Here is a 27,548-nt window from a genome sequence, read left to right on the forward strand (position 1 = left end):
GCAAACAGGCATGATGCTAGCGCCTCTGAAATGAATGGACTCAAAATATATCTGCATTGAAACACTTGTAGTCGAAACGTCGTCATGTTATAACCAAATAAACGCTGTCTATCAATAATGGAGTTTGACCTTTTAGACTCTTTAGAGGAGCTCGGGTAAGCTAACTCTCTGCTAGCATGTTAGCTTTGCATGTAGCGTCTCATCCACCGTCATGTTGTCAATCTCTGTGTTGAAATTGATAACGGTGGATTTAAAGTGGCTGCGCTTCACATTACATTCATCTAACACGTCGTTCACGCTGGTTTGACTGTTTTTCTCTCCTCAGCTATGACGGCCCCCTCATGGAGGAGAAGGCGCTGCTCGAAGCTGCACAGGCAGGCCTGTCCTCTCAGGAGTATGTGAACCTGTGCAGGTGGCTGTCATCCAGGTTAAAACTGCTCTGTGACGTGGAGGAGAGCATCACTTCTGGTCCAGGTGAGCCTCATCCACCTCAACTCCTCCATGGATGTTGACAGAGAGGATGCTGCAATTCAGATGTCTTTTTTTAATTTATTTATTTATTAAACGTATTTAATCTTTCTGTGCTCCTCCAGATGACCTGGACAGCCTCCAGGTGGAGATGAGCGGTCTGCTGAGGGAGCTGCACTGTCCCCATGAAGAAGTCATCTCAGGAATTCTTAAGGGCAGCACTCGAGATACAAAAGATCATCTTAAGATCGTCTGTATGTAATCACCTCATGCTCATTCCAGCTATTGTGCTACAAGCTCTGTAACTTTATAATAAGATGTGTCTTTCTTTTTTTCTGTAAGTGTTTCTAAGCTCAGAGCTTCAGGCGGCTCATATCGTGAGGAGCAGACACCTTTCTGATAAACAGCAAGACGAGAGGCCGGAGTTCCAGGAGCTCCTGAAAATCTGTCAAACACTGAACCTTCCAGAGCCCCGAGACCAGGATGCAGCAGGCGTCTTCTCCCAAATACAAGACAAGGTGGGGCTGTTGTCATATAAAGTACATTTAATATCAGGGTCACCACCAGTGATAACATTTGATTTAGGTCACCATTTTGTCTATAAGAAAGTGGAAAATGCTGGGTTGAATTTCTTAAAGATCATTGTGATTTTTTGTGTTTTGTCTGATCAAGCGTCCAAAAATTCAAAGACGCTGTTCCAAACCAGTTTGATGACCTAAGAGCCCAATATGAGCGATCCACTTTATTTTAGAATACACATTATTTTATTTTTTAAATGCAGCCTTTATTTTACTTGAATTGAGAAAGGAACATGTATCTACTGTACCTCAACCTATTATTTATATAATCTGTGTATAATAGCATGTTGTTGGTGTATGTATTCATTCACACCTCACATCAGCTGTATTCATCTCTTAATGCGTTGAAGTTGCTGCTGGAGCCCGTTTCAAACAGGCATATTATTAATGTGCACTAAACTTATGTTTGACAAAGAAAGTTTCAAATCTGTCAGTAAATCAGTGAACTGCAAACAGTGTGTTACTAATGCATTCAACTCTGTGTGTCATCACAGGTTAAAAAGGTACTTGAAGATCTCCCAGACGGTGCCATTGGAAATCCAGTGCTGAAGAAGTCTCTCAGCAGTGAGCAGTGGGTAAGTAGATAAACATGTGAAATGAACAATGCTGTGTGAATTCTCATATCTGTGTATCAGTGACTGGCTGTGTTTTTGTATTATGAACAGTAAAGTTTGAATTGATATCCTTTTTTTTTTTTTGTCTCTACAGGAGAAGTTGAACAACATAAACACAGCTCTGTCGTCGGAGTATGAGTGTCGGCGCAGGATGCTCATCAAGCGTCTGGACGTCACAGTTCAGTCCTTCGGGTGGTCAGACAGAGCTAAGGTATGTTTATCTGTCATACAGCAAACCAATATGTCCCCTTCCTCTAATTCAAATGAATCTAAACTGAGTTAATATAGAAGTGTTGAATCTGTGAGGTGTGGTAATTATAGTATAGTAGTAATTTGAGATCAATATTTTTCCTTTTTCCTGGAGCATAATCCTTTTCTCTGTAGAAGCTGTTTTAATCATGTGCATGTCTGGTTTTTTTTAAGGTAAAAGTGGACAGCATGGCGAAGGCCTACCAGCCGAGGAGACACTCTCTGAGGCCACAGTCGATGGTGGACACGGCCGAGCTGCTTGCCGCCAGAGAAGACCTCTGCAACGTGGTGAAGACCAGCAGCGGCTCCAGCAGAGAGAAAACAACGTGTGCAGTCAACAAGGTACAGAAGATTGTTTCCCTCTTCATTATAAACGTCTTCAATGTGATGTTGTCTTCTAAACCAGGCATGTCTCCTCTCCCCTGTCCACAGATCCTCATGGGGAGAGTGCCAGACCGAGGAGGACGACCCTCAGAGATTGAAGCCCCGCCTCCAGAGATGCCACCCTGGCAGAAAAGACAAGATGGAGGAGGGGGTGGCTGGGGAGGCCGTGGTGGTGGACGAGGAGGACGAGGAGGTGGAGGTGGTGGTTGGAGAGGAGGCGGATGGAACCAAGGAGGACACAGTGGACATGGAGGATACGGAGGAAAAAGAGGACGGTACCAGTATTAATATCCACTGATATTTTCTCGTTTCTACATGAACTCGATTTTATTTCGTCAGTAGAGGAAGAAAACCCATTTTTGAAAGTCAGATGTCAGACAGGCAGCATTCATTCAAAAATCATCTGACTTGGATGATTAATAAATGCTCCTATTTTTACTTTTGGTATAATAGTGTTGTGTTTTTATATTCAGTGTTTTTTAATTGAAACTAGCAGTAATGACGTCTTTACAAATCCAAAAATACATTTGATATCCACATTGTGCCATAATGGTGCATCTTAAACCTGTGTTTAGGTTAGGACTGCAATTAACACATATTTGTATTATTAATTAATCTATTCTTTAGATGAATCAATTAGCTGCTGCTGGCTCTATAAAATGGTTAAAAAGCAGATGTGTGTGTGTTTTTGTCTTGATCAACAATCCACAACCTAAAGTTGACTGCCATAGCAGATTAAAGAGAGGTTGACTTGTAAGAAGCAAACACTAAAGTAAACCTATTGTATAATATCTTTCATAAAATGTCAGTCATGTAGTTTAGTCATGTAATGTGTTGCATGTTACACAGATGACAGTGTTAAAGGGATTTAATGTTGGCATCTGATCTGGTTATTAGTGTCTGTGTGATGACTGAAACTGCTGCTTCCTGTCAGAGAACAAACTGAGGACATTAAGGAGTTCAACCACTTGTGTCCTCTGCTGCAAACAAACTGTAATCCATATGAAGGACAGTAGATTACACTTTTTAAACATTTTACAGGTTTCATTTACATTTCAGACAGCAGATTATGTACCAGCTGTTATCCTGATCTTTTCACCTCTGAATTTATTTAGAAATAAATACATTTTTCTCCAATACTGTACACTCCTTTTTGTGTGATTATGAGTCACTAGCTAATTTCTACCACAAGGTGGCGTAATGCACTGATGTAAATAAAGAGACAGAACCATATAGAGACCAAACCAAAGTTATTTCCAAATATTTATTCTTGGCTGAAAAGATTTTCTACACGTTTTTTTTCTTCCAATGGCATACCGGTTTTGCTCAATAGATACAGTTTATACATAGTTTTGTACAATAACCAATATTTGTCATAAGCAGAATTTTACATTGTGTACATTATGAACAGACCTGTACATGGACAAAATGGTTACACCTTGGCCACAAAAAAAAAGAAAATCATTCTCTTCAGTCTTCACACTAAGACTCAATCAGCATCTTTTTAAAAAGCAAAAACCTGCAGCAAATCCATAAGATCCAGTTAAAATACATCGAAACGTCGTTAAGATGCATTTTTCTCCAGTTAAGTAGGTCACTGCTCATGCGTCTTTGACACCAAAAACTTGTCAAGAAAAACATCTGATTAAGAAAAAATTAGGGATTAACGATCACTTCACTTTGGCCACATTATGAATGAAGTTGGCGTCTTGAATTCGCCGACTATTGTATATATCAAATATATTAAAAACATGTAACTTAATGTAAACGTTGTAGTGCCTGTATGCGTCCTCTCAGCACAGGTTATTTTGAATTGATTACTGAGTTTTAAATACTTCCTGTAGCTGCAGAAAGGAAACAGTCAAATGTGATGGTGCAAGTGGTCGTTAATAGTCAGGAGGCCGTTTAGAAGAGCAGGATGTGTCTCTGCGAAGGGACATTTCTCACTGAGGTGAGAACGAGCAGCAGCCAGAATACTGCAACTGGAGATGGTCGATTCCCTCACTCACACGTTCTACTTCACACTAATACTGAGTGCCGCAGCCAAACCCAACACACTGCACTGAACTCTATTACTCTACTAGATGTTCTCGAGGCTTTGTTTTACTTCAATAAAACAGGTGCAGCTCACATGATTTTAGAGGTCTGAACCAAATCTGATAACTATGAATGTGATAGTTTTCTTTTTGATGTATCGATTGGCATTATTAACACATCACTGCAATCAAACAAGCAATACATGACACTGAATAAGAACATTTTCCTTCATATTATGCAAAAATACAGAGCCCTTTTGACTTTACAATACACATTTAGGCACAAAATAGATTTGAATGTATTTTGTTGTTGCTAAAATACAGCACTCAGTTCAACTATTCAGCAGATCGCAGGATTAAAGATAAAAAAAAAAAGTCATGAAAAATGTGTGTATAAAATAAATTTTCCAGTTTTACTTTCAACCCAAAAACCGTCTGTCGATTTTTTTTTTTACTCCACTACACAGATTTCTGGAACCTGTGCAAAGCATCTCTACTTTCCAACAATCCAGTGTTTTACAAAAACCAATGAGGATCATAATTATCCACTGAGACATCAAATACATTTGTCGTTTGTATCTTTTTATAGGTGACATAAGTATCATTCTGTTAAATGTAAATCTATATATTCTCATTTAGTTAAATGCAGGGCGACGTGCCTTTACCATCAGAGGCCACATGACAAAATCCATCTGAACTCTGGGCTCTCTTATCAGACCTTCTTTTAGACATTTTTCTCTCTCTCTCTCCATCACTCCAGTCATCCATTATCAGAACCAATAGTTACCTAGTCAGCAATCCAGTAACGTTCATTTAAAAAGTGACCTCAGTCCAATGAAAATACATTGACTGTTTTGATAGACATCTACAATAAAGATTGTTTCAATGCAGCTTAACATTGGTTCATTATGTACAGCAAGGTACTGTAAAAGTGCTGGGCTTTATTAAGCAATAATGTATGTAAAAAAAAATAATATAATACTGTTTAGAGGCAGGTCACAAGTCCTTCACGTTCCTTCATGTGGCATTGCTTCTTGTACATCCTCGCATTATTCCATCAGCTTTGTCTGATCAAATACTTGGCCAAAACGGGGTCCATCAAATACCGACTGCTACATTTCAACAGTTGTACATACGGCTGCAGCGATGCAGCGCAGATTGGCACAAACCTGCTAATTCCATTTTACAATCATCCGTGATGACTGTGCGTGTTGGGGAATGAAGATATGTTGCGCTCAGATTAGCCTGGAGCTGCGGAGGTACTGGATGAGGACCCTGTAGATGAAGGTGTACTGAGACAAGGTCTGAACCATCATCATCCTCTGATTACGCAGCTTCGACAGGACAGTTCTGACATCCAGCATCTGAAACAAACAGAACTTTAGCGTGAGACATATAAACCTGGCGACCTTTCATCTGAAATAAGTGAACAAACAGGAGGAGATGATGTACAGTAGATTTGGTGTTGTTAAGGTGACTAAATTACCTCATTGTGTTCTAGACAGGCTATCATGATCTCGGACAGGATGATCACTCCAGTGCGTCCCACTCCAGCACTGCAGTGGACCAGCACAGGTAGGTTGGTGTTCTTTGGGTCACTGATGCTGTTAGTGTGTCTCCTCACAGACTGGATCTCCTCCAGGTAGGCTGGAAAAAAAGATGGGAACATTAGCTTGAGATTTAATTAAATATTAAGTTAATAAATTGTGTTTTTATCATAAATCTTTAAAAAACACTTTTCTTAGTAACATTTTATAACTAAGCTAACATTTTCACTGGCTATAAAGTGTCTACCAAACATAAAAAGATGACGTTTGTAGAAACAGAGATGAAAGCAAGAGACAAACTGATCGTTATCCCACTCACTGAGGAAGCCTTTGAAGTCCTCGGGACAGCCGTGGTCGGGCCAGTCTGTGTACTGCAGGTGCCAGACAGTCCTCTCTTGGCCCGTCAGGAGGTGTTTGATCTTCAGCCCTGTGGTGGCGTAGCAGCCAGACTCTGTGCGGAACCGTGTGGTGATCTTAAAGCGGCCGTATGTCACCGTGTTGTGTCGTGAGCCGAGTCGGGGCCAGTACCGGAAGCTCTTCTCTCTGCCGCTCTCCTGGAGAAACCAAATGGCGTGGGAAAGAGTCAATCCAGGAAGTGACGAGAATTAATAAAATGGGAAACTTTTAAATATGCAATCAGCGTACCTCTTCAGCTGTGACCATGGCGATGATGGATACTCCCTGTTCCCACACCATCTGCCAGAAGTCCTGGCATGTGTTTGACAGGGGACCCTGTGTGGCGATGTAGCTCCACTCCTGTCCACCTACTGTTATCTAAAGAGACAAATATCCCTCTTAAAGCAATTACTCACTTGAAATCATTACAAATATATATCGATATAAGGAGAGGCAGAGCAGCAGAAAATGAAATTATTTTTGGCGGAGTATTGTATTACATAAATTTAAGAATGAAGGAGTGAAATGTGACTCATCAACAGTCATAGTGATCTAACACCACCAAACAGCCCTTGATGAGTAACATGCCTGCTGCTCATGACAAGCTTTTAAATGTCTGGTAATCTGGGCTGAGTAACAGGAATACACTGTGTAGATAAAATGCTTCACCAGTGCAGTTATGTTTTTATTTTATTTAATATTCTTTATACTGCTCATTAAAAATTCTGCCTCAGATATTAAATCAGTCTTTGAAAACTTGAACTTTATGTTTTTAGAAGAGATGGGTGATAAATTCCTCCCTGCATAACTTACTCTAACGTGCGACGCATTGATGTAGCCTGTGTTGTTCTCTTTCGTGGGAACCAGCTCCACTCGGGTATCGTCATAAGGCAGGACGTCTTGGAAGCGGTTTTTGTCTCCGCTCTCTGGCAGCTGGGCGATGGTGCATTCCCCTGACGGACGACGCTTTGGGATACTCTCGTATTCCTTTAACAGCTCGCCACTCTCCATGTGCTGCTCCAGCGCTTTACACTGAAAAACAAGGCAACGGTAAACACAGTGCTGTCACAAATGATGCAGGCATGACTCCTCATGTTGACCTTATCAGGCGGATCAGTTCAACTTCAAAAATACATCAATGCTGTGATGAGATGAAGGGAGACATAATCCTAGTTTTGGTCAAAATGACACATGAATGAATGAGAATTATTGTATTATTAACCATCAACTTCACACTGGACAGAAAGGAGCAGCTAAAATACATTTACTTCCTAGTACTAGTAGTTTTACTGCATGGTTGTGTGCTCACCATCAGAGGAGAGTTTACTGTAAATGTGTGTGAGGTGTCTTGTTACAGCAGGAAACACCAAATTGTTTTGCATGTGTGAGAAAATACAAGTGACTGAAAATATATAGCAGCACCACACGCAGTTATTTCTGAAACTGTCAAAATATTCAAGTATTATTATAATAATACATTTGAATAAAATGTGATTTGCAGTAGTGACATTTTTGCAATAAATAAAGAAGCATGCAAACATCTATTATGTATGACTGACTGTATTCATTTGCGTCTTTTGTTGTTATGTATGAGACATTTGTCAATCTACCGCATGCTCATATATGACACCTTATTAACAATGTCCACTTCATTCCCCGGAGAGCTAAGTATTTTTTAAAGTGTCTGGAGTTTGCCTTCACTTTTAAAGCAACAAGCATCAAGATTAACGAGGCTGACCTGTTCAGCTGTTGCTGTCAAAGTCTGGAAGTTGAACAGTGACTTTCTCTTTCACAACTAAGGCTAACCCAACCAGCACCTCCTGGTTAAGAGCTTTTTCCATAGCAGAGCAAGCAACGTCACTAATTTCACTTTGTATTAACTAAACATTACATTGTAGTTTTACAAACCACTGTTTAACAAGTAACAAATCACTGACAAAAAAAAAAAATCAACATTTCTGAAGCACCCTACCCTCTCGTCATTAGAAGCTCTTTCAGGCTCATCCTTGACCTCGTCGTGCATTGGCTGCCTGGATACTGACAGCCCATTGAGATGAGCCACCTTCAGAGGGCCCATCTTCTTCACCTCTGACCTAGCTGCTTTCTTCATGCCCTGGTACGACAGGAGAGTAGACACGGAGAGAAACTGAGAATGAGTGTGTGATAAAAGTGTTTGAGCCTTCCAGATGGTGAGCAGACAGACAGGAGGGGAGGGACGGCGCAGCCTCTCTAGGTATCTGCTGCAAGAATGTCACCTGTCCGGTTTTCCCAGGTAGCCCGACTGCATTCTTTCAATATGTGTCAAAGTGAACCTGTTTGCGTCATTCGACTCCAGCCACTGAAACTACCTCTAATACTTTCTGCATGCTGATACTCATGTGATGTTGATGATATAAAGCACATATAAGTTACTGAGCAAAAACAAGTGTCTACAACTGACTATATTAGAAAATAAGAAGATTTGTTTGTGTTAAAGCTTAGATAGAAATGACGTGGGTTGACAGCTGTGATATGAGAGCAATAAATTAATCAGACTACTCAACATACTGAAAAGATGAACTAATTTGCTGCTAAATAATCAATTTTGCCTCCAGGAAGTCAAAGCAGACTTGGCATTACTGAACCATGACAGCAATTTAAAATGCAAATAATGTAAACGACGTGGATTATTATAATTAAATACAATTATACCTAATTTCTGGGTTAAAAAAAAGAAGAAAAGACTTTAACAGGATGGCTCTAAGCTGAGAAGGCCACTGGGACCTGGACTCACCGGAGGGGGCAAGCCTTCCACTGTTTTCTTCCCAGGTGGCACATCAGATACAGGCCTCTTCTTGAAGTCTTTCTTAGTTTTCTGCTTGGCGTGGCTGCTCAGGTCTCCCTCTGAGACTGAGGGCATAATCCTTGGCTGCCGTAAATCTGGCGGCAGGTACAGAGGCTCCCCCTCCTGGATCAGGGGGTGAACCTTGTAGGTCATGGAGCCGGTTATAGAGGGGTCCAGGGAGGAACCTATGGGGTATGCAGGAGGAGGCTCAATGGGAGTTTGTTGCTGAGGCGTCAGCGAGGAGAGAGATGTGAAGCTGTGATGCGGTTGTGATTGCTGGTCTGAAACAATTGATGCTATAGCGTCCTGAGAAAGTGGAGTGTGACGTCCGCCGTCATCCTCAAACTCCTCTTCTTCACCACTACTATGAACCAGCATGGTGGCGTCCGAAAGGGATTTCTTGTGTCCGTACTGCACATCGTCCTTAATGTCTCCCCTGTCCTCCGTCTTTGTGCGTTCCAAGAACACGTTGAGCTGAGATCCCTGAGAGCGACCTCCACGCAGGACTGGAGGGGGCGTGGCCGTTTCAGCTGCTGAAGAAGACACGGTCCGCTCTTTGACCCTCATCCCCTCGAAACTATGCGCCAGTCCAGCAATCTCAATGGAATTACGCTTCTGGGCATGATGTGGGTGTCTGTGTGGGGGTCCGCTGAAAAGAGGCTCTGACACCTCTTGTAAGGAGTGAGCCACAGGCAGGCTGTCCTCTTGGAAAGTTTGTACTGAATGGTGCACACGCCGCGTGATGATCAGGTCTGGGTTGCTACTGCTGACGTACAGGTGACGCGACAGGTCAGGTGTGCTGTTAGCAGGACGGGGATGGGCGTATGGGTAAGGCGGAGGTGGTCGGTACACGTGTGTTCTCATTATGTTGGGGGCTGGATACTCTTGGGCCTGCTGTAACTGGACATTTGTGAGCTCTGGGACACTGACTGCCCCCACCACAGGTCTCCTCTCTGTGGGGTAGGGGTAAGGAGACGGGCTGTGGAAGCTGGAACCCAGATGGAAGGGATAGTGGTGGTGGTGTGCTGCTCCACCGTGCTCCCCCCTGATCTCTGGCTGGCTGTAAACTAGAGGGTCTGGCCTGCTGTAGGCGTATGAGTTTCCGATGTTGAGGTTCCTCATGGAGTGACTCTGCCGATGCTCTTGAGACAAAACCATTCCTCCTCCTGTTCCTCTGTTCTTTTGACGCATCACTGTCTCGTAATCAGGAGTGGCGCGGTAGGAGGGTGGGATGAGAGCGCTGTGACGGTGCGAAGGGACGTAGTCCGGCCTGGTGATATCACTGGTGATAGAGGGATTGGAGGACATGGGTGAGGGCTGAAGGTAGTGCTGAGGATTGGTTAGAGAACTGGTGCTGTGGGCGCTGTACACGCTGCCGTTTCGTAAACGTCCCCCGCTGTTGTATTCCAGAGGAGAGCAGTCCAGGCTGGTCTGGGAGTGGTAGTAGTAACCATTCTGACTGTTCATGTACAGGTTGTCTGTCAAAGAGCAAAACATCATCCAAGATGAGCAATAAATTATAATTACAGAACAACCTGACATGTAAATTTAGCTGAACACAGAGTAAAAACAATCATCAACATCATGTCATGATTTCTAATTTTAATCCAACTTGCAAGCCAGTCTCTAGTGTGGTTACCTTGTGATGATGTGTAAGGCTCTGTGAAATGGCCATTGTAGTGCATTTGCGGAGGGGGCATCATGTAGCTCTGAGGCTTTGGCTGTAAATTAACAAGAGGGGGATTCAGTGTCTGCTCATATGATCCAAATACAGGGAGCAAAGAATTAAATATAAACTGCGTCGTAGCACATGTGCGACTTGATTGTGATTTCAGAAAACATCATGTGATGCAATGCAAGCCAGAGATTCAACAGGCATCTACATAAGCATACAAACAGCGAAAAGTTAGTGTGTTTTGAGTGTGCGTAGACATTACCAGAGATATTCTGGTAGAAGATCTCCGTCTGACTGGGTTGACGACTGTGGGCTGCGTTTGACTGGTGGGATAATGAATGTGAGTCAAAAAAAAAAGACGACCTAACCTGATACTACAAATGAGTGTACAACAATAACAATACTTCTTAACTTTGAGGAGTTTTTCTACAAAACCTTTTAATTATTCAGCATTTTTACTTTGAGAATGCTCATACAGCAAGGTGCAGACCAGTGTGAGCTTCAATGAAGGTTCATCAAATTAAAACACAACAACTCTCCAGTACACTAATTTTGGCTATCTTGTTTTTGTCATGTAGCTTTCAATATGGCATAATAGAGTTGTGTAATGTGTATTCATTTTGATGGACATGCTTTTTTTTTTTTTTTTTAAACACGCCAAACTTCTCAATCACAGGTCAACCAATAAAAAGATTTGCAGATACCAAATTAATTTGTTGGTGCTGCCACTGGCCCTCAAGTCAAAAAATACAAAACAATTGGCATCTAATTAATCTTTATTAAACCAATAACGGTAAGAATAAAGATCCCATCCCATTTTAAATACATCAATTCAATGTAATGTAATATAATGTAATTTAATTTAATAGGATTGTCATTTGCTTCATCAAAACACAGGCTATTCTTTCCCAAAATGCGTGGAGTAAAAACAAAACTACAGGCTTCACAACCCAAGGCCCATTTCATATATATATATATAGAGCCTGTTGCTGTGGCATCGTTGGCTAGGTGGTCAGGAAGGGATGGGTGCTGGCACCTGCTCGATAGGCAAACTGTAGGCGGTGGCTGACTGTGTTGCTCACCCCTTATTAGAAGGCAGAGAGGGACGAGAGAGCATTGGAAAGCGAGGAAAGGATAGAGTGAGAAGGGACTTCTGGGAGCCCTCAGAAGGCAGGGGGTCACACTCCTCTCTGAAGAGAGAGGAGGAGAGGAGGATCGGAGTGAGGCTACACCAAAGAGGAGACACATGCAGGAGACGACAAGTAACAAAGAGACAGGAACTGGGCTAGACATGTTAAAACAAACAAAACAAATAAAAAAAACACTTACAGGCTGCTCTTGTTAATCTTATAAAACTTGAGTCTGGCCAGACACATCCGGCACACATATTTGGAGGTTTCCATGTCTTCCTACACAAGAAAGGAGACGGGGGAGAAAAAAAAAACATTAGATAGCAAGATTTTTAATACAGTGTTGGTGTTTGCCTAGTTATCTAAAAGTTAAGAATTCCTGTGTATGCTCTCAAATACCTTTACACTGAGTTTCAGCTAATGGTATGTGACTATATGACCCACACCCACGCACGCACACAAACACAGGTGTATTGTTAAGACTAGCTGATGTAAGCTCCACCACAGAGGCCCATTTCCAATTTGGCTAAATCCAATAAGAGAGTGCGATGTCCCAGGAGAAGGGTATAGGAGAAGAGAAGGTGCAACGACAGCAGAGACTTACGGTCTGGAACTGAACACTCTCCTCTCTGTTGGCTAGCTCCAGGGCAAAGAAAGACCTGTTGTGACTCATGTTGTTAATTTCACTCCACCTACGCAGCCCATTTAAGCGGCAAACAGAAAGAGGGAGGAAAAAAAACACATGATGTCATGGCGGTCACATTTTTAACTACACCAAAAACCACACAGCATTTTTTAAAAGAGACTGTGGCACTGCTTTAACAATGCATAATAAAAGCCATACACGCATGTGGGAGTCAGTCTACAGTATCTAGCACTCATAATGGTGTACATAGATACAGTTCAGCCTAGGTCAAGAATGTTAACTTACTCACTGGAGTGATATATAAAGCTCCCACAATCCTTATCAGCTATCACAATGTACCTGACTCATTTCCTCTTGGGCCACATTCAGGTCTAGAGAGCATTAGGGAACATTTCAGGAGACTACCTCCCCTAAGAATAGCTCAGAGCTGTGCCACACATCCCAATTTACAATGACAGAATCATCTGATCCAATATAATTACTGCTAACAGAGTGCTAGCAGACAAAGCTTTTATTCAGCTCTTCATATTGAGAAGTACATCGTATTTTAGGAACTAGGCATTGCTATGAAGTCAAACCAATCAAACATTGTGATTTGTTTGTTTTTAGACTCACCTAAATAAAAGAAGTGGTCTGCCATTTTTATGCTTGACAAAGATGCCATCGAGGCAGGATCCCAGGGTAACATCTGTGCCTGTATTGTCCTGTTTAGATTAAAAGGAAATGATCAACATTTAGAACAGCATGTTTCACCCAAAATGCTCAAGTAAACAAGTTTCATGCTTCGTCATGTTTGGGCTGTTGAGGATTGCAGCTTGGACTCACCTTGGCTTGATAACTCTCCTGGCCATATCCTTCCATTTTCTCCACTTCCTGCATGTACAGCATCTCTGCCTCCGGGGCTGACAAACCCCTAAGATTAAAAAAATATGTTAACAAAATAACCAACAGGAAGCAATTTAAAAAAAAAAAAGTAATAAGAATAGTCTTTATTGTCATTGTACATGTACAATGAAATTGAAATCATATGTTTAAAAAAAAAGAAAAATTCAATTCAATTCTTGCTGAATTCAAAATGTTACAATGGTAACAAACATCTGCAGGGTAATGACATGAGAGCAACCAAAGAGATAATAAAATAAAAGTTTAGATGTATGTACGTAAAACAGAATTTAGCATTATAAATGAATCAAGATTATGAGATATTAAAAAATTGCCTGGATAGATCAAATGGTGTTAAATGAAAAGGATTGTGTTTTCTTTTGTGAAGCAGTTGGTCTGTCAATCCACACACGGACAGGCTGATGTTTTGAAGTCACCCACCTGAAGGACTGATATAGAAGAGCCACCTTCTGAGTGGCCTCTTCCAGTACTCGCTCATCTTGGATCCAGTCCTGCAAAGACAGTCAATATTGATACAACGCTAGCATAAACATATCTGAAACCTTTTTCATTTGATATGTTGATAGTACAAAAAGAAATGCTTACAATGGGGAACAGCACAAACTTCTGCAGGAACTCCTGGGAATCATATCGATTGAAGTCTCCGAAGTCAGCTGTGGACAAAAAGAAAGATGCACTAAATGAACAAATGCTGCCCAGCATTCTGCACTCTCTGAATGAATCCTATATGAATCCTATGCTATTACATGTCCATTTCTGCATTTAGAACTAAGACAAAAGCTGCATTCAAGAACTGCAGAATGCTGTAATGCCTTTTTGGAAAGCTGCAGTGTATGATGACACAGACTAATTTTAGGAGAGGAGGGGCCCGTTTGTTATGGAAGGGAATTGCTTCAGTGTCTAACAACGTGCAGTCCAAAAGTGTTACAGCTCTAGCCTGCCTGCTGGCAACACTAACAGCTATGTTGGGTATCCCAGGCATCAGTGCTCAAGGCTCAAAAGCTACAACTGCCCTTCACTCCAAATTATCCCGGTCAGGGACACAAAATAGGGCTTTATTTACACAAAAATTGTTGTGATTGCATGACAATTTAACTAGTTTGCAATGTGCAAATAGTTTTTAGGGCTTTTCTCAGGGCACAAACTGCATGCTAGTCACAGTAAGTGATCTCAGTGGCTCTGCTATGCTAACACCTAGGCCAGTAAGTTGAAGTGCCTGATATAACTTTGCCAGCAGTGTTTGAGATTCTTCTGGCTGAGCAAAAGTTGGAGGATATATCAGAGCTAAAGCCTATGAGAGGGGAGCTCTCATTCACAGACAAACACACCCCTGACCAATTTTATAGACTGGTCTAAGTTTCACAGTGCTTGTTAAATACTGTATATTACAGTAATCATGAAAATGCTCTGTGATACCTTAAATAAATGGTTGTAGAGAGCATTCAGACAGACTATTGTGAGCAACAGACACTTGACACAAAACATGGGGCGTAAAAAGAACAATATATTTTTGAAAGTGCTATTCTTTGAGAAGTTAAGATTGCAGAAATATAGTTTCCCTTGCTCTAATGGAAATTCAAGTGGAACTTTGATAATCAATAGGTTTATTGTGGTTAAGTAAAACACTGACCCTTACAAAGTTGCAGTACACATACTTAATGTTTCCAGGCGATTTGAGGAGGAGTTTAGTGTTTGAGCAGGTGTTGTCAGATATCATGATTTATGGAAAATTACTCTGCAAATGCACAAGTTTTAAGCTGCATCAGTGAGACATAAAGCTGCCTGGGTTAGCACCAGGCTTGTAAATCTGAGTCTTCTACTACAAGACTAATGGTATACATTCAGATTACCTTGCACTGCTAGGCTAGCTAAACGGATGGCTTGCTCTAGAGAGCATGAGATCCTGCCCTCCAGAACATCCTTCTTCAGCTGCAGGTAATACTGATATCTGTGAGGAAAGAGACAGGTTATTTAAGAATGGGAAATAAGACATGGGTCCAACAATCAAGTGTGAACTTTGTTTAAGTTTAAAGACACAGCTGTGAAGTCATTACAGAGCAAAACGTAGTATCTGTATTAAAATAACATGAAATCTGAGTTGAAATGGAAATCAGTCACATATTGTGCTGATGAAGTTATTTTTCTACAGGCCAGAGTTTGACAGAAACTAACACCTGAGAAGTTTGCACTAAACTTTGCTTGATATTTATTTCATAACAAAAATGTGCAACTTTTTTGATCCATGTTTTGAATATAAATTTTGAATATAAATTGATACTAAAAGAGTTTAGTGGCTTAGACAAGACACTGACATGTCACTGATGGCACATCACCTTGTGATCTCCTGTTGCAGTTGGGTGACACTGGGTATGTAAAACACAACTCCAAAGTAAACGGTTGGCTCCAGCCCATACTTGTCCAGCTGCTTTTTCAGCGGCTTCTCCAAGTCAATCCATCTCTGCTGGTTCTGCTTGTTGAAGTACCACAGACTGAAGTATGTTATCTAACAAGTAAAGAAAGAAAGAAAACACGAACATTACACCTGAGCCATGCTTTGATCAGTAAATCCTAGAGCAACTTGTAAATCTGGCTGACCAATTTAGGAAGGAATGCAAACTCAGCAAAACTATAAGTTTAGAACAGTAATATACAACTGCTTGAGATAAATGTCAGTTTATAATCCACACACTATTCATAACATGTAAATAAATGTAAATAATTCACTAAAAAATGTGCCCATTGTAAACTTCTCTGGGTGGCACTCCCTGTTCAGTCTTGTGACTGTCTGAACATCTGACAATGAACACTGGTAAGTGAAGTAAGCCCTGTAGGCTCGACGTTTAGGAAGGACAATATGGCTGAAAGATAGCTATTGTAATTTGCTGGCACTAAAAACCACAACTGGGAAATTACTTGCCAACCTAATCATTTAAGACAGATAGCATCTGAGAATAAATATAAGTTAACACTGAGTAAATATTACTCAAGACTTTTTCATTATGAGTTGAGAAAATAACAGTAAGGCAGTAAAGGGCATCTTATTTGCAGAGAAATAACCGTATGTCCTCATTACATCGTACCATCATCAGTCTGGTTCTGAGTGAAAGCAGATCTCAAAGCACAAAGGCTCCACAAAGCAAGTTTAACAAAATCTGAACCAAACGATGAACTCTGACCTCATGCTTTTTGGGTTGCAGAACAGGTGATTAACATTCAATCAACTGAGCACATTAACTATGTGGTTAAGTGAGTACATGATGATCAGTGAGACCCCCAATACTGTAATTCACCATGGTGAAGTGTACATTTTAACCACAGAAGCTAGAAGTGTGAAATATGTGAGTATGCAGACTATCATATATCTGCAGAAAAAACAGCAGTAGCAAAAGAAGTTTTATTAAGCATGGTCCATTCATTTGTCATTTACCAGACTTGAATTTCTTTAATGAAAGATAAAGTAGTCACTCCAGGTTACAGCGACTGAAGATGAAATACTATATATAGATTGTACACATTTTATTTAGAATGACACTTGAAAAAGCTTCAAGGGTAAAACATTTTTAGATATATACATTTTTATACCCCTATTTTAAATACAAATCCTGGCTCAACGACATTCTAGTGTATGTATATTTCAACATGTAGTTAAACCATGAGAGTGTGACCAGTCTGACCACGAGAATATGAGATTATGATTCATTGATCAGTCATTAAAGCTTCAAACTGAGTTTTTGTTAGTTGAACAGAGGATACCACAGCTACCTTATCAATTTACACGGTGTTAAAAATAAAACTTCCACCTGCGAAAAATCTGACTGAAGCATTCTGTAAAGCGAGTCCTTGGGTAACGCCCTAACATCCCACAGATTTTGATTTTCCTCTCTAAAACATAAACCTCTAAAATTAACAATACCGACACAATCAGTAAGGAAATAAAACAGTGTGTGGGAAAAGAGAGAAAAACTCAGTGAGCAGGTTAGGTTCACGGACTAAGGTAACGCAGTAAGAGACACAAAGTGATCTGTTTCGGGAAACCCAGTTTAAACTCAACTCAAAGTTCACAGAGTCAGAGTTTGAAACTATCCTCTGGACTGGATCCCACAACTTGGTACTCTATGAAGGACATGCAAACAATTGTGAATGAAGTGTGACAACTTTGGTTTTATAATCCCTGAACACAAATATCAGTAGTAGTGTGTGTTGCCAAAGTCAGAATAAAACTGTTCCCTAATTCAATTTCACTAACAGAACATGCATGACCTTTGTATCAAAGGCTGGCATCCCAAAGAACCGCATGATTGCACGCTGCTGGAATAAAAGGCAAACAACATGGCATTACCCTCTTCATAATGGAAAAAGGCTACATTTGGGTGTGGGGGTCTGTCATTTTTTCCTGAAGGGTTGTGACTTAAGTGTTCAAGAAAGCACTGCCTGTATAACAAGATGACAAATGTGAGGCGGCTGCTACATTAATTCAGCACAATAACTGAATCTGTCACATACTGTAAGTTCCTGTACCAGGTGGTTTGTATATTCAGCTCTAGTGTTGATATAAGGTGTAAGTGGGTATAAATGCATCAAGTCTGACATCACTTTCAGTTCATGACTAATGTGATGACCAAATGCAAACATCAGGCTTGATACATTCTTCTGTCTCAACTCAGAAACTCTTTTCTTTAATGTCCATGCTCTGTGAGAGCTGACACATTTGTGTACATAAAACCTTCAAAAACATACATCACACGTTTAACTGTTTTCTGATGTGTATGATGAGTTAGTAATGTGCATGTTATAACTTAAAAACAAAGTCTGTAATAGACAAAGTCCTAAATTACGCAGTAAACAGGAAAGAGATTAGAGAGGTTTCATTACAAGAGTAAACAATGACAAACTGGTTATCTCAGTTTCTGTTTACAAGTTCACGTAAGAATGTGACCAGAAGTCAACCTCACCAAAAACACTTTCTTGCTGAGATGGTGAGTTTCAAAAACAAAAATTATAGTTAAGAACAATCAGCACTTGGTATTTGCAGAAAAACACATACCTCTCTTAACTCGAGTCTCTGAGCAACTGCCTCCAAACATTCCTGCCCGGTGCTCTCCACTGAAAGTGTAAACTCAACAAACTCCCCATTGAGCAGCTGAATCCGAGTGACAAGACAGCTCTTGCTTGAAACAGTATACCTTCGAGTCCTTTTGAGTTTCAAGCCAAATGGCAAGGGCATGTTTCACACTTCTTCAAGAGGGAGGTCTTCACTTAGTCCAGAGAAATTATTCTCCTTGCTGTCCCTTCAAAGATGGTGTCTTTATAAGAAGTCATGAGGCTCATCATCAATAGACAAACCTAGAAGACCAGAGAGAAGATATATGTAGTCTAACACTTATTGTACTTTCACTCATTTAACTGTAATAAATACTAGTGTAAAAACACTGTCTGGCCGTTTCTATGTGGTCATCCCCATCACTTCATGTTATGATACTTTTACATATAGTTGTACAAGGTAAAAGACAGTCTTCACACCTCATGTTTAAACAGATGCCACACTAGACAAACACAAGACTCATCGTAAAGTAATCCTCTTAAATACTTCATTTCGTTTTAAGTTACCTAACTTGACTATTTCAAACTTGCTACCAATTTAGTAGAGATTTAGTGAATTTAATATAACATTTATTTCCTTAAGTCTACACTCCAGATATACCAATAAATATCAATGTGTGTGTATTTTACAGCAGTTCGGCTATCTGACCGATGTGATTGACTACAAAAGAGTTTACTGGCTTTGTTGTTAGAATAATCCCCATCCGGTGAATAGCCTGATCCAAGAACTGACAAGAGTGACCTAATTCAATACGCAGCAATCTAGTAGTTAGAGATATTTGTGTTTAAAACTAAGTAAATGTTACACTGCAAAATCCTTGCTGCTGCTTTACTCCTCAGCCATGCATCGTCCATATTACAAACGATCTAGCTAATAGTTAACTAACAACGTTACAACTTTGCTTAATGTTCGCTTAAATGCTACCTTAACATAAGTTTAACTATTTACAGACCAATTCGCTACTTTTCATTGTCAAGTTTGCATGTCTTCATGACATTAACCACAACTAAAACTAGCTCAAATGCTAGCGTGCTAACTTATGTTTCAGCAAATAGACGGCACCTTTGGGAAGCTGACGTCGCCGGTAAATATTTTGGGCAAAAACGTTGACGTTACCGTTAGCCGTGAGATGCCAAATTTAGGGGTCCAACTAGGATTAAGTCCCGAAAGGTTCCGCCATCAAGGTCAATGGATTCTTACTTCTTTTTTTTTTTTTTTTGATATTTAACTTTATCAAAGACAGCGGATCTGTCTTCGGCTTGTTTCTGGATCCAAACTAATGTAACACCCCATGCCTCTTGGTCCAACAGTTCACTCAAGCTCCAAGCGTGTTTCGCTTCCTGGGATTGGAAGCGCAACAAGTGTATTCCGTCTACATCCGCGGCTCTATAGCGTTCGTGTTTCTACTTCAATAGCTGATCAATTCCACAGCTGCCATCCTGCAATATACTTCAACTCAACTATAAATGTATATAAACGATATTTTTATGGTATTTTCTCAAGTAGACGCTCAGAAATGTGTTATATTGCCTCCACGGCGGATGAATACATGGAGGTTTTCAGAGCCATGACATCAGACTGCTGGAATGCCGAGCGGTGAAAATGCCAGAAATGGGACAGCTGCCTGGAAGTACTGGCCGCTGACCTGTCTGTTTACCTTTTACATCGACTGACAGCTGTAATCGCAAACACAGAATATCATGCAATGATTAAATCGTTTCGCTTCGTAATTGCATGCGAAACAGCCAAGTCATATATATTCCTTTAATGTGGTAGTAATGGCCATGTATATCTGTTGCTAGTTGCAGAGTGGGTAATTACCGGTGTGTAATGTAGTCTTAATGATCAGATGCAAGTTTACAGAAAGCAGAATAGAAAATTTATTGCAATTGTAAAGACACTTTCTGGTGACAGTTTACTCCTACTGGCTACATGTCAGCGGCCTATGTCAAGTCAAGCACAAAACCAGTCTTTGTAACAGCATTGTTTTTCTAAAAATTTGAAAATGTAAACTGCAGCTACATCATATCGAAAACTGCCACACTTTGTAATCCATTCAAAGTAAATGATACCGCTAATTTCACACATCTGATGTCAGTGCAGTGCTATAATTATTTGTTACAATTTTGCTAATCACACCAGTTATCATGGGGCAGTAATATAATACACATTTAGAGGATTACTCCTCATAACCTGCAGCTCAACCACTGTGTCTCTAGTATGATTTTTAAAAAAGCAGAATAGAACTAAAACACCTAATTGATGGGGTTTGTAAAATATAGAAAATGCAGCCAGTGTTTAATTACATTTACAAAATTATACTTTCAGAATATGAAATTTTACATGTCTCTCTTTAACAACACTCACTTGGTAACAAAATCATTAAAGGTCATTCAATCCCTGAATACAGCAAAACTCAGAAGAACTCCTCATCACTGGCAACTGTATTTCTATGTTGCTCGTTTGCCGCCTCCGTGTTGTCACAGTGTGTATTGTTGGTAATATGCAGTGACTCTGACAAACTTCTTCCCAGGTCTTCGACCTCTTCAGATTGCCCATCGTGACTGACCTCAGCTTGGTCTTGATGGGATCCTTCATCCCTGAACAAAGTGGTGTATTCATGCTTTTCATTGATGGCTTCTGTTTCTTTATGAACCTGATAAAAGTCCTCTTCACGGAGTCCTGCATTAGCAGAAACATGCTCAGTGAGAGAAGGAGAGCTGATTCCATTTTCCTGATTGACATCCTCCTCTGCCTTTTCGCTTGTTTCAGCTGGTGAAGCAGTCCGTTTAGGAGAGCACAACGGTGTAGAAACCAATAAAGGGTCATCATAGCTTGGCGACCCACCATATTTGATCAGTGACACATAAGGGAGAAGGTCATGGTCTTCTTTGGTTTTCTGGCGGTTCATATCCCCTGATTCTAGCCCTGGCAGGAGTTTATCAAGCAGATATTTCTCCTTTTTTTGAAGCTCTGCACTAGAGGTGGACGTGTTGGTCGGCTCCTCAAAATCTTTACGTAGAACTTCCAGAAGGTGGCGCATTTTACCCTAAAAACAGGCAATGCAATTAGATGCATAAATTGAAGAGCCCTCTGTGAAAATGCTCAACATATTTGGCATTGTGCATGAAGTTATATACTCACCACATTAAGCCGATGCCGATTCATATCGATATGACGCTTTATCACCCGGTCTAGGACCCTGTCAGAGGACACAGACACTTATGTAAGGACTCTATACAGGTGATATCATTCATTTTGTTGTACACTTATTCTCTTTTTCTACCCCTTTTCCCCCCCTCATTCAATTGTAGTCTAACACTTCACTCATTTAACTGTATTTTTATTTCTTTGAGTTGTTTAATCACTCTTTTTATTATGTTGTATTAAATTAAAGCTTTATCTCATTTAGATGTTACTTTTACTCTGTGTTCTGATATGTTTTTTTGTACATATGAAACGAAGCATAACGTCACCATGTCCAGCTATCTTTGGATGTAATGGATGCTTCACAATAAAGATATTTGAAACAGAAGACACGGGCACGAAGACCATTGCAGACTGCAGCCCATTAGTATTACACAGACAAGCTAATGTTTAAAATCTGTAAGCTAACATGAGGCAGACAATTCAACATTTCAAGTATTTAATATTAAATTGTCAATTAAAACCTGTCAGAGATGGACCCCCTGGATAGGATGTCTTCCGTTACATCAGAAACAAATTCGAGGTACATTAGTTCTTCTTCCCTGTTGAAGAACAGAAGAGATTAATTTATTTCCCATGCTACATTATTTCGGATGGTTCTCAATGTCAGATCTTTATATAAATATATATACACTGCAATAATTGTCTACCATATGTATGAAAATCTCTAAAAGCATCAGGCATTATTAAAAAACACTTACTCAGCAGATACACTCTTCATAATAGGAGATTTTCCGCCCTCTGATAAAACACTAAAAGACAGCATATGAATTATTTTAAACCTTTACCCAAGTTGATACACAATATATAATATAATGAGTAAAATGAATCATTTTCTAATATATAATATTACCTGGTTGAGGAGAGAAAGAAATCATGGTCTCTGGTCTTCTTAGCTTGAGTCTGTTTTGTAGATGCTGAGAAATATGTGCCATTGACCTCATCCTCAGACAACTCGTGCTCAGTAGCAAATTCCTGTAAAAAAAAAAAAAAAAAAAAGGACTTTAAATGAGAGGTGATATTCAGTATTGTCAAGGCTGCCTCGTGATATACTGTAGCTTGTGTGGAGCGTGACTCTAAACACGTGAATTTCCAAGTGTTTATGGTTTAAAGAGACAACACACCACACAAGGTTCATTGACAATGAACCACAAATAATTATGCCTTACAAATTTCATTGATTTTATTTTCATACCTAACCACAGAATCTATATCTATAGATTCAGTCACTGTTGGTAATACTAATTACGTCATAACAAATTAATGATCACTGATAATGTCAGAAAACTATTTTAAAATGTGATAAAAAAGGCATATTATTTGGCTAATGGACAATTTGAATATATAACTTTGATCATGTGTTAGTGCATCTGTCAAACATGTCTTAACAAGTAAAATAAGCTGTCTAAATTACCTGAGATGGCTCATAAAATTCCTGTGCGTATTCCTTTGTTTTTGTGCTGCATAAAAGAGAAAGACATTAAATACATTAGGCCACATCTTGCATATTGTTTTATGTTTTTAGAGACACATATTGATTGATATTTTTTTAGACACACTGAAATGTTTGGTAAGTACCTTCCATGATATGTCTCCTGTCGCATCAATCTTGAGTTGGTGCAATCCTGAGTAAGGTTCCTTCGTGGTGCTCTGTAGTAGCGATATTTTGACAGGTACGAGCTCTTTTCTGATTTCAAGGTCTTAGGGGTGAAAGGTTTGTCTTGAGTAAAGTGCCGTGAATGTTTCTGGAGCAGGTCTCCACTATACGTCTTCTGGACAGGGTCTTGGAAAGTATTGTAGCAACTTTGGTCTCCTGAAGCTTCAAGTGAACATAAAGACAGCTTTCTGTGTGAAGTGGCCCCTGGGCTCCGGTACTTCAATTCTGAAGCTGAGCAAGTGTGATGGTTCTGAGGACCTGCTTTATATGATGGATAAACTATCTCCTTTGCATGAAAGGAGGTGCTGAACCTTGGGCTGGAGACCATGGAGCTCCTTGAGCAGAGGGAGGGGCTGTCATCATACTCCACAGACAATCTACTCTAAAATGCAAACATATTGTATTGAATCAGACATTGTACATTACTGAAATGACAACTAGAAAATAAATGAGTAGCACAGCCTTGATTTCTTACTTGGGCAGAGGAGCAGGAAGCTCTGCTATTCCTCTGAGAGAGAGAGTGGGCTGACTGGGGACGACCTCCTTTCATCAACTGCTCCTGCCTGATTTGGTCATTATCTGTTAACAAAAGGGTTTTTTTAACAAAGGAAAATACCACCTTTAGATAATAGAACACTGTTATTTTATACATGGTGATGCTCATTACATCCAAGTGGTTATTTTATGAAAGAAACCATTGTAATTTACATTAGTGATGTAGCCACTTCTGCTGAGTCTGCCATGATTTATTACATTTCCTTTATTGAATTTACAACCCCCCCCTCCTCCCCCCAGAGAACAGGCAGTACATGTAGCATAGTTACAAGTGGAGTAAGAGGATAAGGATGAGTTGCATCCTGTACTCATATGTGAGGAGTGGCTGGATTTTATTATTGCTCACTCAGGTTACAGTCTGTATTATGATTCATACATTCCTGTAATGTAATAATCAGTAGTAAGGTTGGGTTTCTAGTCTGAGTAAACATTATACTAATTATCATGCTATTAAACCCCAGTGTGTCTGTGGGTTACAAACAAAATGAGCCTAGAAATGTTAAGTGTTTTATTCTTTTTGTACTTCACTACTTACACTTTACACTGTGTGTCAAGCTTTTAGGTACTGAGGCATCAACGGCAGCTGTGGAAGAAGGCAAAAATGTAAATTCACAGGAGATTATTACTCAAATTTTTAGGCAACAGAGATGCAAGGTTTTCGACACTTCAACATAAGTACATGTATATTATGTGCAAGAGCTGAATGTTGTTGGTCTTATGAATGCCACCGAAGGCATCATAATGAACTCACCTTTAGCTGAGTAAATCTTTTTGTAATGAGCCACCATGTGGTCTTTAATGATGGACTGTGTCAACTTGCTGGAGGAGCGAGGGCAAAAAGCTAAAAACACAAGACAGAGAGCAGCAAAAACTGTTCAAATGTAGCCATTATCTAACAAAGCACAAATACTCATTTCATACTTGTTTTCTCATACTAATAAGCAAATATAACACGTATAAATACTTACGACTACTTTTCAAGGTTTGTCCTCTCTTACCAAGACCAGGTATAGATGATGCACTCCCTAAAATGGAGATACCACAAACATGTTAACCCCCATAAGTCATTAATGACATTTTTAATTATATAAATAATAAATCAAGGGTAATGATGTACAAAAAACTGCTGCATACAGATTCTGAAATGTTATGACTCATATAGTTTTTAAACTAAATGAATCCTATACCCTAAATGGGTCAATACTCAGAAAACATGGCTCTGATAACTTGTGATGGGAATTTATCATTATTCATGATTGACTAAACAATCAAAACTATATTAAAATATTGTTTGACTTGTCCTATTATGACACCAGTATATACTGTATACATTTTAATTTGTCTCTCTCTTATCTTACTCTTCTCTCCGTCCTTTTCAACAATTGAAAATGCTTGATTATTATCTAATTGAGCTCAAGAAAGTCAAATTTCACTATCTCGAACATTGCCATCTGCTGTGTTGCTGTGCATGTGACAATAATATCTCTTGAATCTCTCTGCAGCCCCATAGTCAAGGTCATAACTATAGTTTATACCATACACGTTTTTGTTTTAAAAAAAACATCTTTCAAGCTTTAGTATTTCGGTATGGCTGATTGTTCAGTTGAGCACATCCATTTACCCAACAAGTGTGTGATGTAAACAATAAATAAACAAAGATTTTGTAGTCAAGAGTGGTTTCACTTGTGTTTGTGTTTATATGCAGCGTTTTTACAGATGTTAATGTTCGTCATAAATGGTACATTACTGTAAAAACAGATAAAATACCGATCTCAACATGATGAACTAACATAATATTATCCAACATAACCCAACTGAGCGATATCAAACTAACTCATCATTTTACCAGTAAACGATAACATACTAATCTTGATTTTGGTTCAACTTATTTTGGTCTTCCTTGAGAAACAATCAATGTCAGCAAATGACCTGCCTTTGTCTAACTAGATGAACTTGGAGCCACATTACTGAGCGTCTAAGCAGTCAGCGAGGAGTTTATTTTTAATTTGCTGTCTAGGCATAATTTGATCTTGATCCCCTCTGTCGAGTAAATTAGCCTCCTAGCAAGCTAACTAATGCTAGCGCTAAGTGCATGTTACGTACCTATTCTCGAGTCCATGATACAATTACACTCAGCGTATCCCATTTTCCTGCGAAATATTCATGGGCGGCGACGACAGAGATTCGAGACATTCAAAAACTACAGTGTATTTAAGTGTAAACATTTTAACGCGATAAGGCATTCAAGTCACGTAGGCTACTGGTAACTAGCTTATAAACCGATATGAGGAATAGAGCAACGCTTCTCCGTCGCCATGCCGGTTGCTATGATTGCCGCGTCATCACGCTCAGGCGTGAAACGAACGACACCCCAACCCCTCCCCCCTCTAGCCAGAATTTAATTCAACCCAATAGCATTAAAATGATGCCTGTCTACGTTACATATTCTAGCTTTCAGTAGTCATGCACTAAATGGCTGACTTATTTTAATCACAAATATAAATGTCGATTGTTTATAATATGGTATTATCAATAGTATGAATCATTTCTTGACTGCATTGTATGGCTACAGCACATGCTATGGACTACAAAAAAAGAGAGAGGGGGGGGGGGGGTTCTGGGTGTGGTTTTGTGGTATTTTTGGAGCCACAGATCGCACATTAGACAAAAAGGCTGAGGCAGGTGGAGCCAGTGTGAAACCCATAAACAGCAGGAAAAGCCAGCATATATTGTCCTCAGTGGTCATAAACACAGTGGCATGCATGCTCCAGACCTTGAGCCAGTTAAAAGCAGGCAGGATGAGATAGATGTGCTTGAATTGTATACAACCCTCTGCCTTATAGTGTTCATTATTATTTTAATATCAAGCAGAAGGGGATAAAGTAGTGCTACTAGAAATTCAGGGCTCTCTTAGGATCCTGAAACAGTAAATATCTATCATGACTAACATGTTCCAGGGACCCTAGCTGTCTAGCTCTAGGTCTCCTGATTCAAATGTCCTTCCCGATTCAGCAGGAGGCATTAGAGGAACTATGCCATTCACTTATATAGCCTATGTCATGACTTTAATTGGTCATTACAAAATGGAAAATATTTGAAGATGTGTTCCCATGCATGGGGTTAAAGCAGGATTTGGCAGGTGCTTAAACCCCAAAATTGGGTGTAGCAGTGAAGCGAGAAAAAAAGATTCACCTCAAAATAACTCCCAAATTGATTTGCACTGTGAGTTCCAGTTTTCTATGTGGAGAGGCTATGTGATCAGCTGACCTTTTAAGGACCAAACAGCAAATATTGAGTGTTCCTCTTTCATGGCAGAGTGCAGTAGGCTATGCATGCCATCAGGCCTGCAGAGAACCACAACCTCATTTAGTAATGGTCAGTGTGAAAAAACAGACCAAGAGCACAACAAATCTGATTAAACTGTTGCTCATGAGAACAGTCTGTCAGCGGCATATTGTTAATTTTGCCAGGTTCCTGTTTTTGATTGTTTTATAGACCTTTTGACCTCCTGCGTCATTTACCAACAAAGTATTGTGAATTATTCTGTAACATGGAACACGTGATAGCAGCTTTATTGA

At 39.9% G+C, this 27,548-nt stretch overlaps 3 protein-coding genes across 3 annotated transcripts; 1 reads left to right on the forward strand and 2 right to left on the reverse strand.

Annotated features, from left to right (window-relative positions):
* fam98b (family with sequence similarity 98 member B) lies at positions 1–3,424 on the forward strand. Its single transcript, XM_053335675.1, has 8 exons — positions 1–155; positions 326–474; positions 594–722; positions 811–986; positions 1,541–1,621; positions 1,755–1,871; positions 2,084–2,251; positions 2,342–3,424. Exons 1-8 carry the CDS (start codon positions 118–120, stop codon positions 2,579–2,581), a joined length of 1,098 nt encoding a protein of 365 aa, XP_053191650.1. The 5' UTR covers positions 1–117; the 3' UTR covers positions 2,582–3,424.
* Positions 3,425–3,543: 119 nt separating this feature from the next.
* ptpn21 (protein tyrosine phosphatase non-receptor type 21) lies at positions 3,544–19,928 on the reverse strand. Its single transcript, XM_053335541.1, has 19 exons — positions 19,668–19,928; positions 18,495–18,793; positions 15,784–15,953; positions 15,301–15,398; positions 14,036–14,103; positions 13,871–13,941; positions 13,373–13,460; positions 13,163–13,251; positions 12,506–12,593; positions 12,101–12,180; positions 11,034–11,094; positions 10,736–10,817; positions 9,046–10,574; positions 8,245–8,385; positions 7,086–7,304; positions 6,522–6,650; positions 6,196–6,430; positions 5,816–5,976; positions 3,544–5,693 (listed from the first exon to the last, which is right to left on the reverse strand). The coding sequence occupies exons 2-19, from the start codon at positions 18,672–18,674 to the stop codon at positions 5,565–5,567; spliced, it is 3,618 nt and encodes a 1,205-aa protein (XP_053191516.1). The 5' UTR covers positions 18,675–18,793; positions 19,668–19,928; the 3' UTR covers positions 3,544–5,564.
* Positions 19,929–20,413: 485 nt separating this feature from the next.
* On the reverse strand, positions 20,414–26,201 carry spata7 (spermatogenesis associated 7). Its single transcript, XM_053335801.1, has 12 exons — positions 26,074–26,201; positions 24,939–24,995; positions 24,722–24,811; positions 24,506–24,553; positions 23,891–23,994; positions 23,337–23,797; positions 23,173–23,218; positions 22,612–22,733; positions 22,460–22,510; positions 22,223–22,300; positions 21,696–21,753; positions 20,414–21,600 (listed from the first exon to the last, which is right to left on the reverse strand). The coding sequence occupies exons 1-12, from the start codon at positions 26,114–26,116 to the stop codon at positions 20,968–20,970; spliced, it is 1,791 nt and encodes a 596-aa protein (XP_053191776.1). The 5' UTR covers positions 26,117–26,201; the 3' UTR covers positions 20,414–20,967.
* Positions 26,202–27,548: the final 1,347 nt, after the last annotated feature.

The sequence above is a fragment of the Scomber japonicus genome, chromosome 16 (genome assembly GCF_027409825.1).
Source record: "Scomber japonicus isolate fScoJap1 chromosome 16, fScoJap1.pri, whole genome shotgun sequence".
In the NCBI taxonomy this organism is placed as follows: domain Eukaryota; kingdom Metazoa; phylum Chordata; class Actinopteri; order Scombriformes; family Scombridae; genus Scomber; species Scomber japonicus.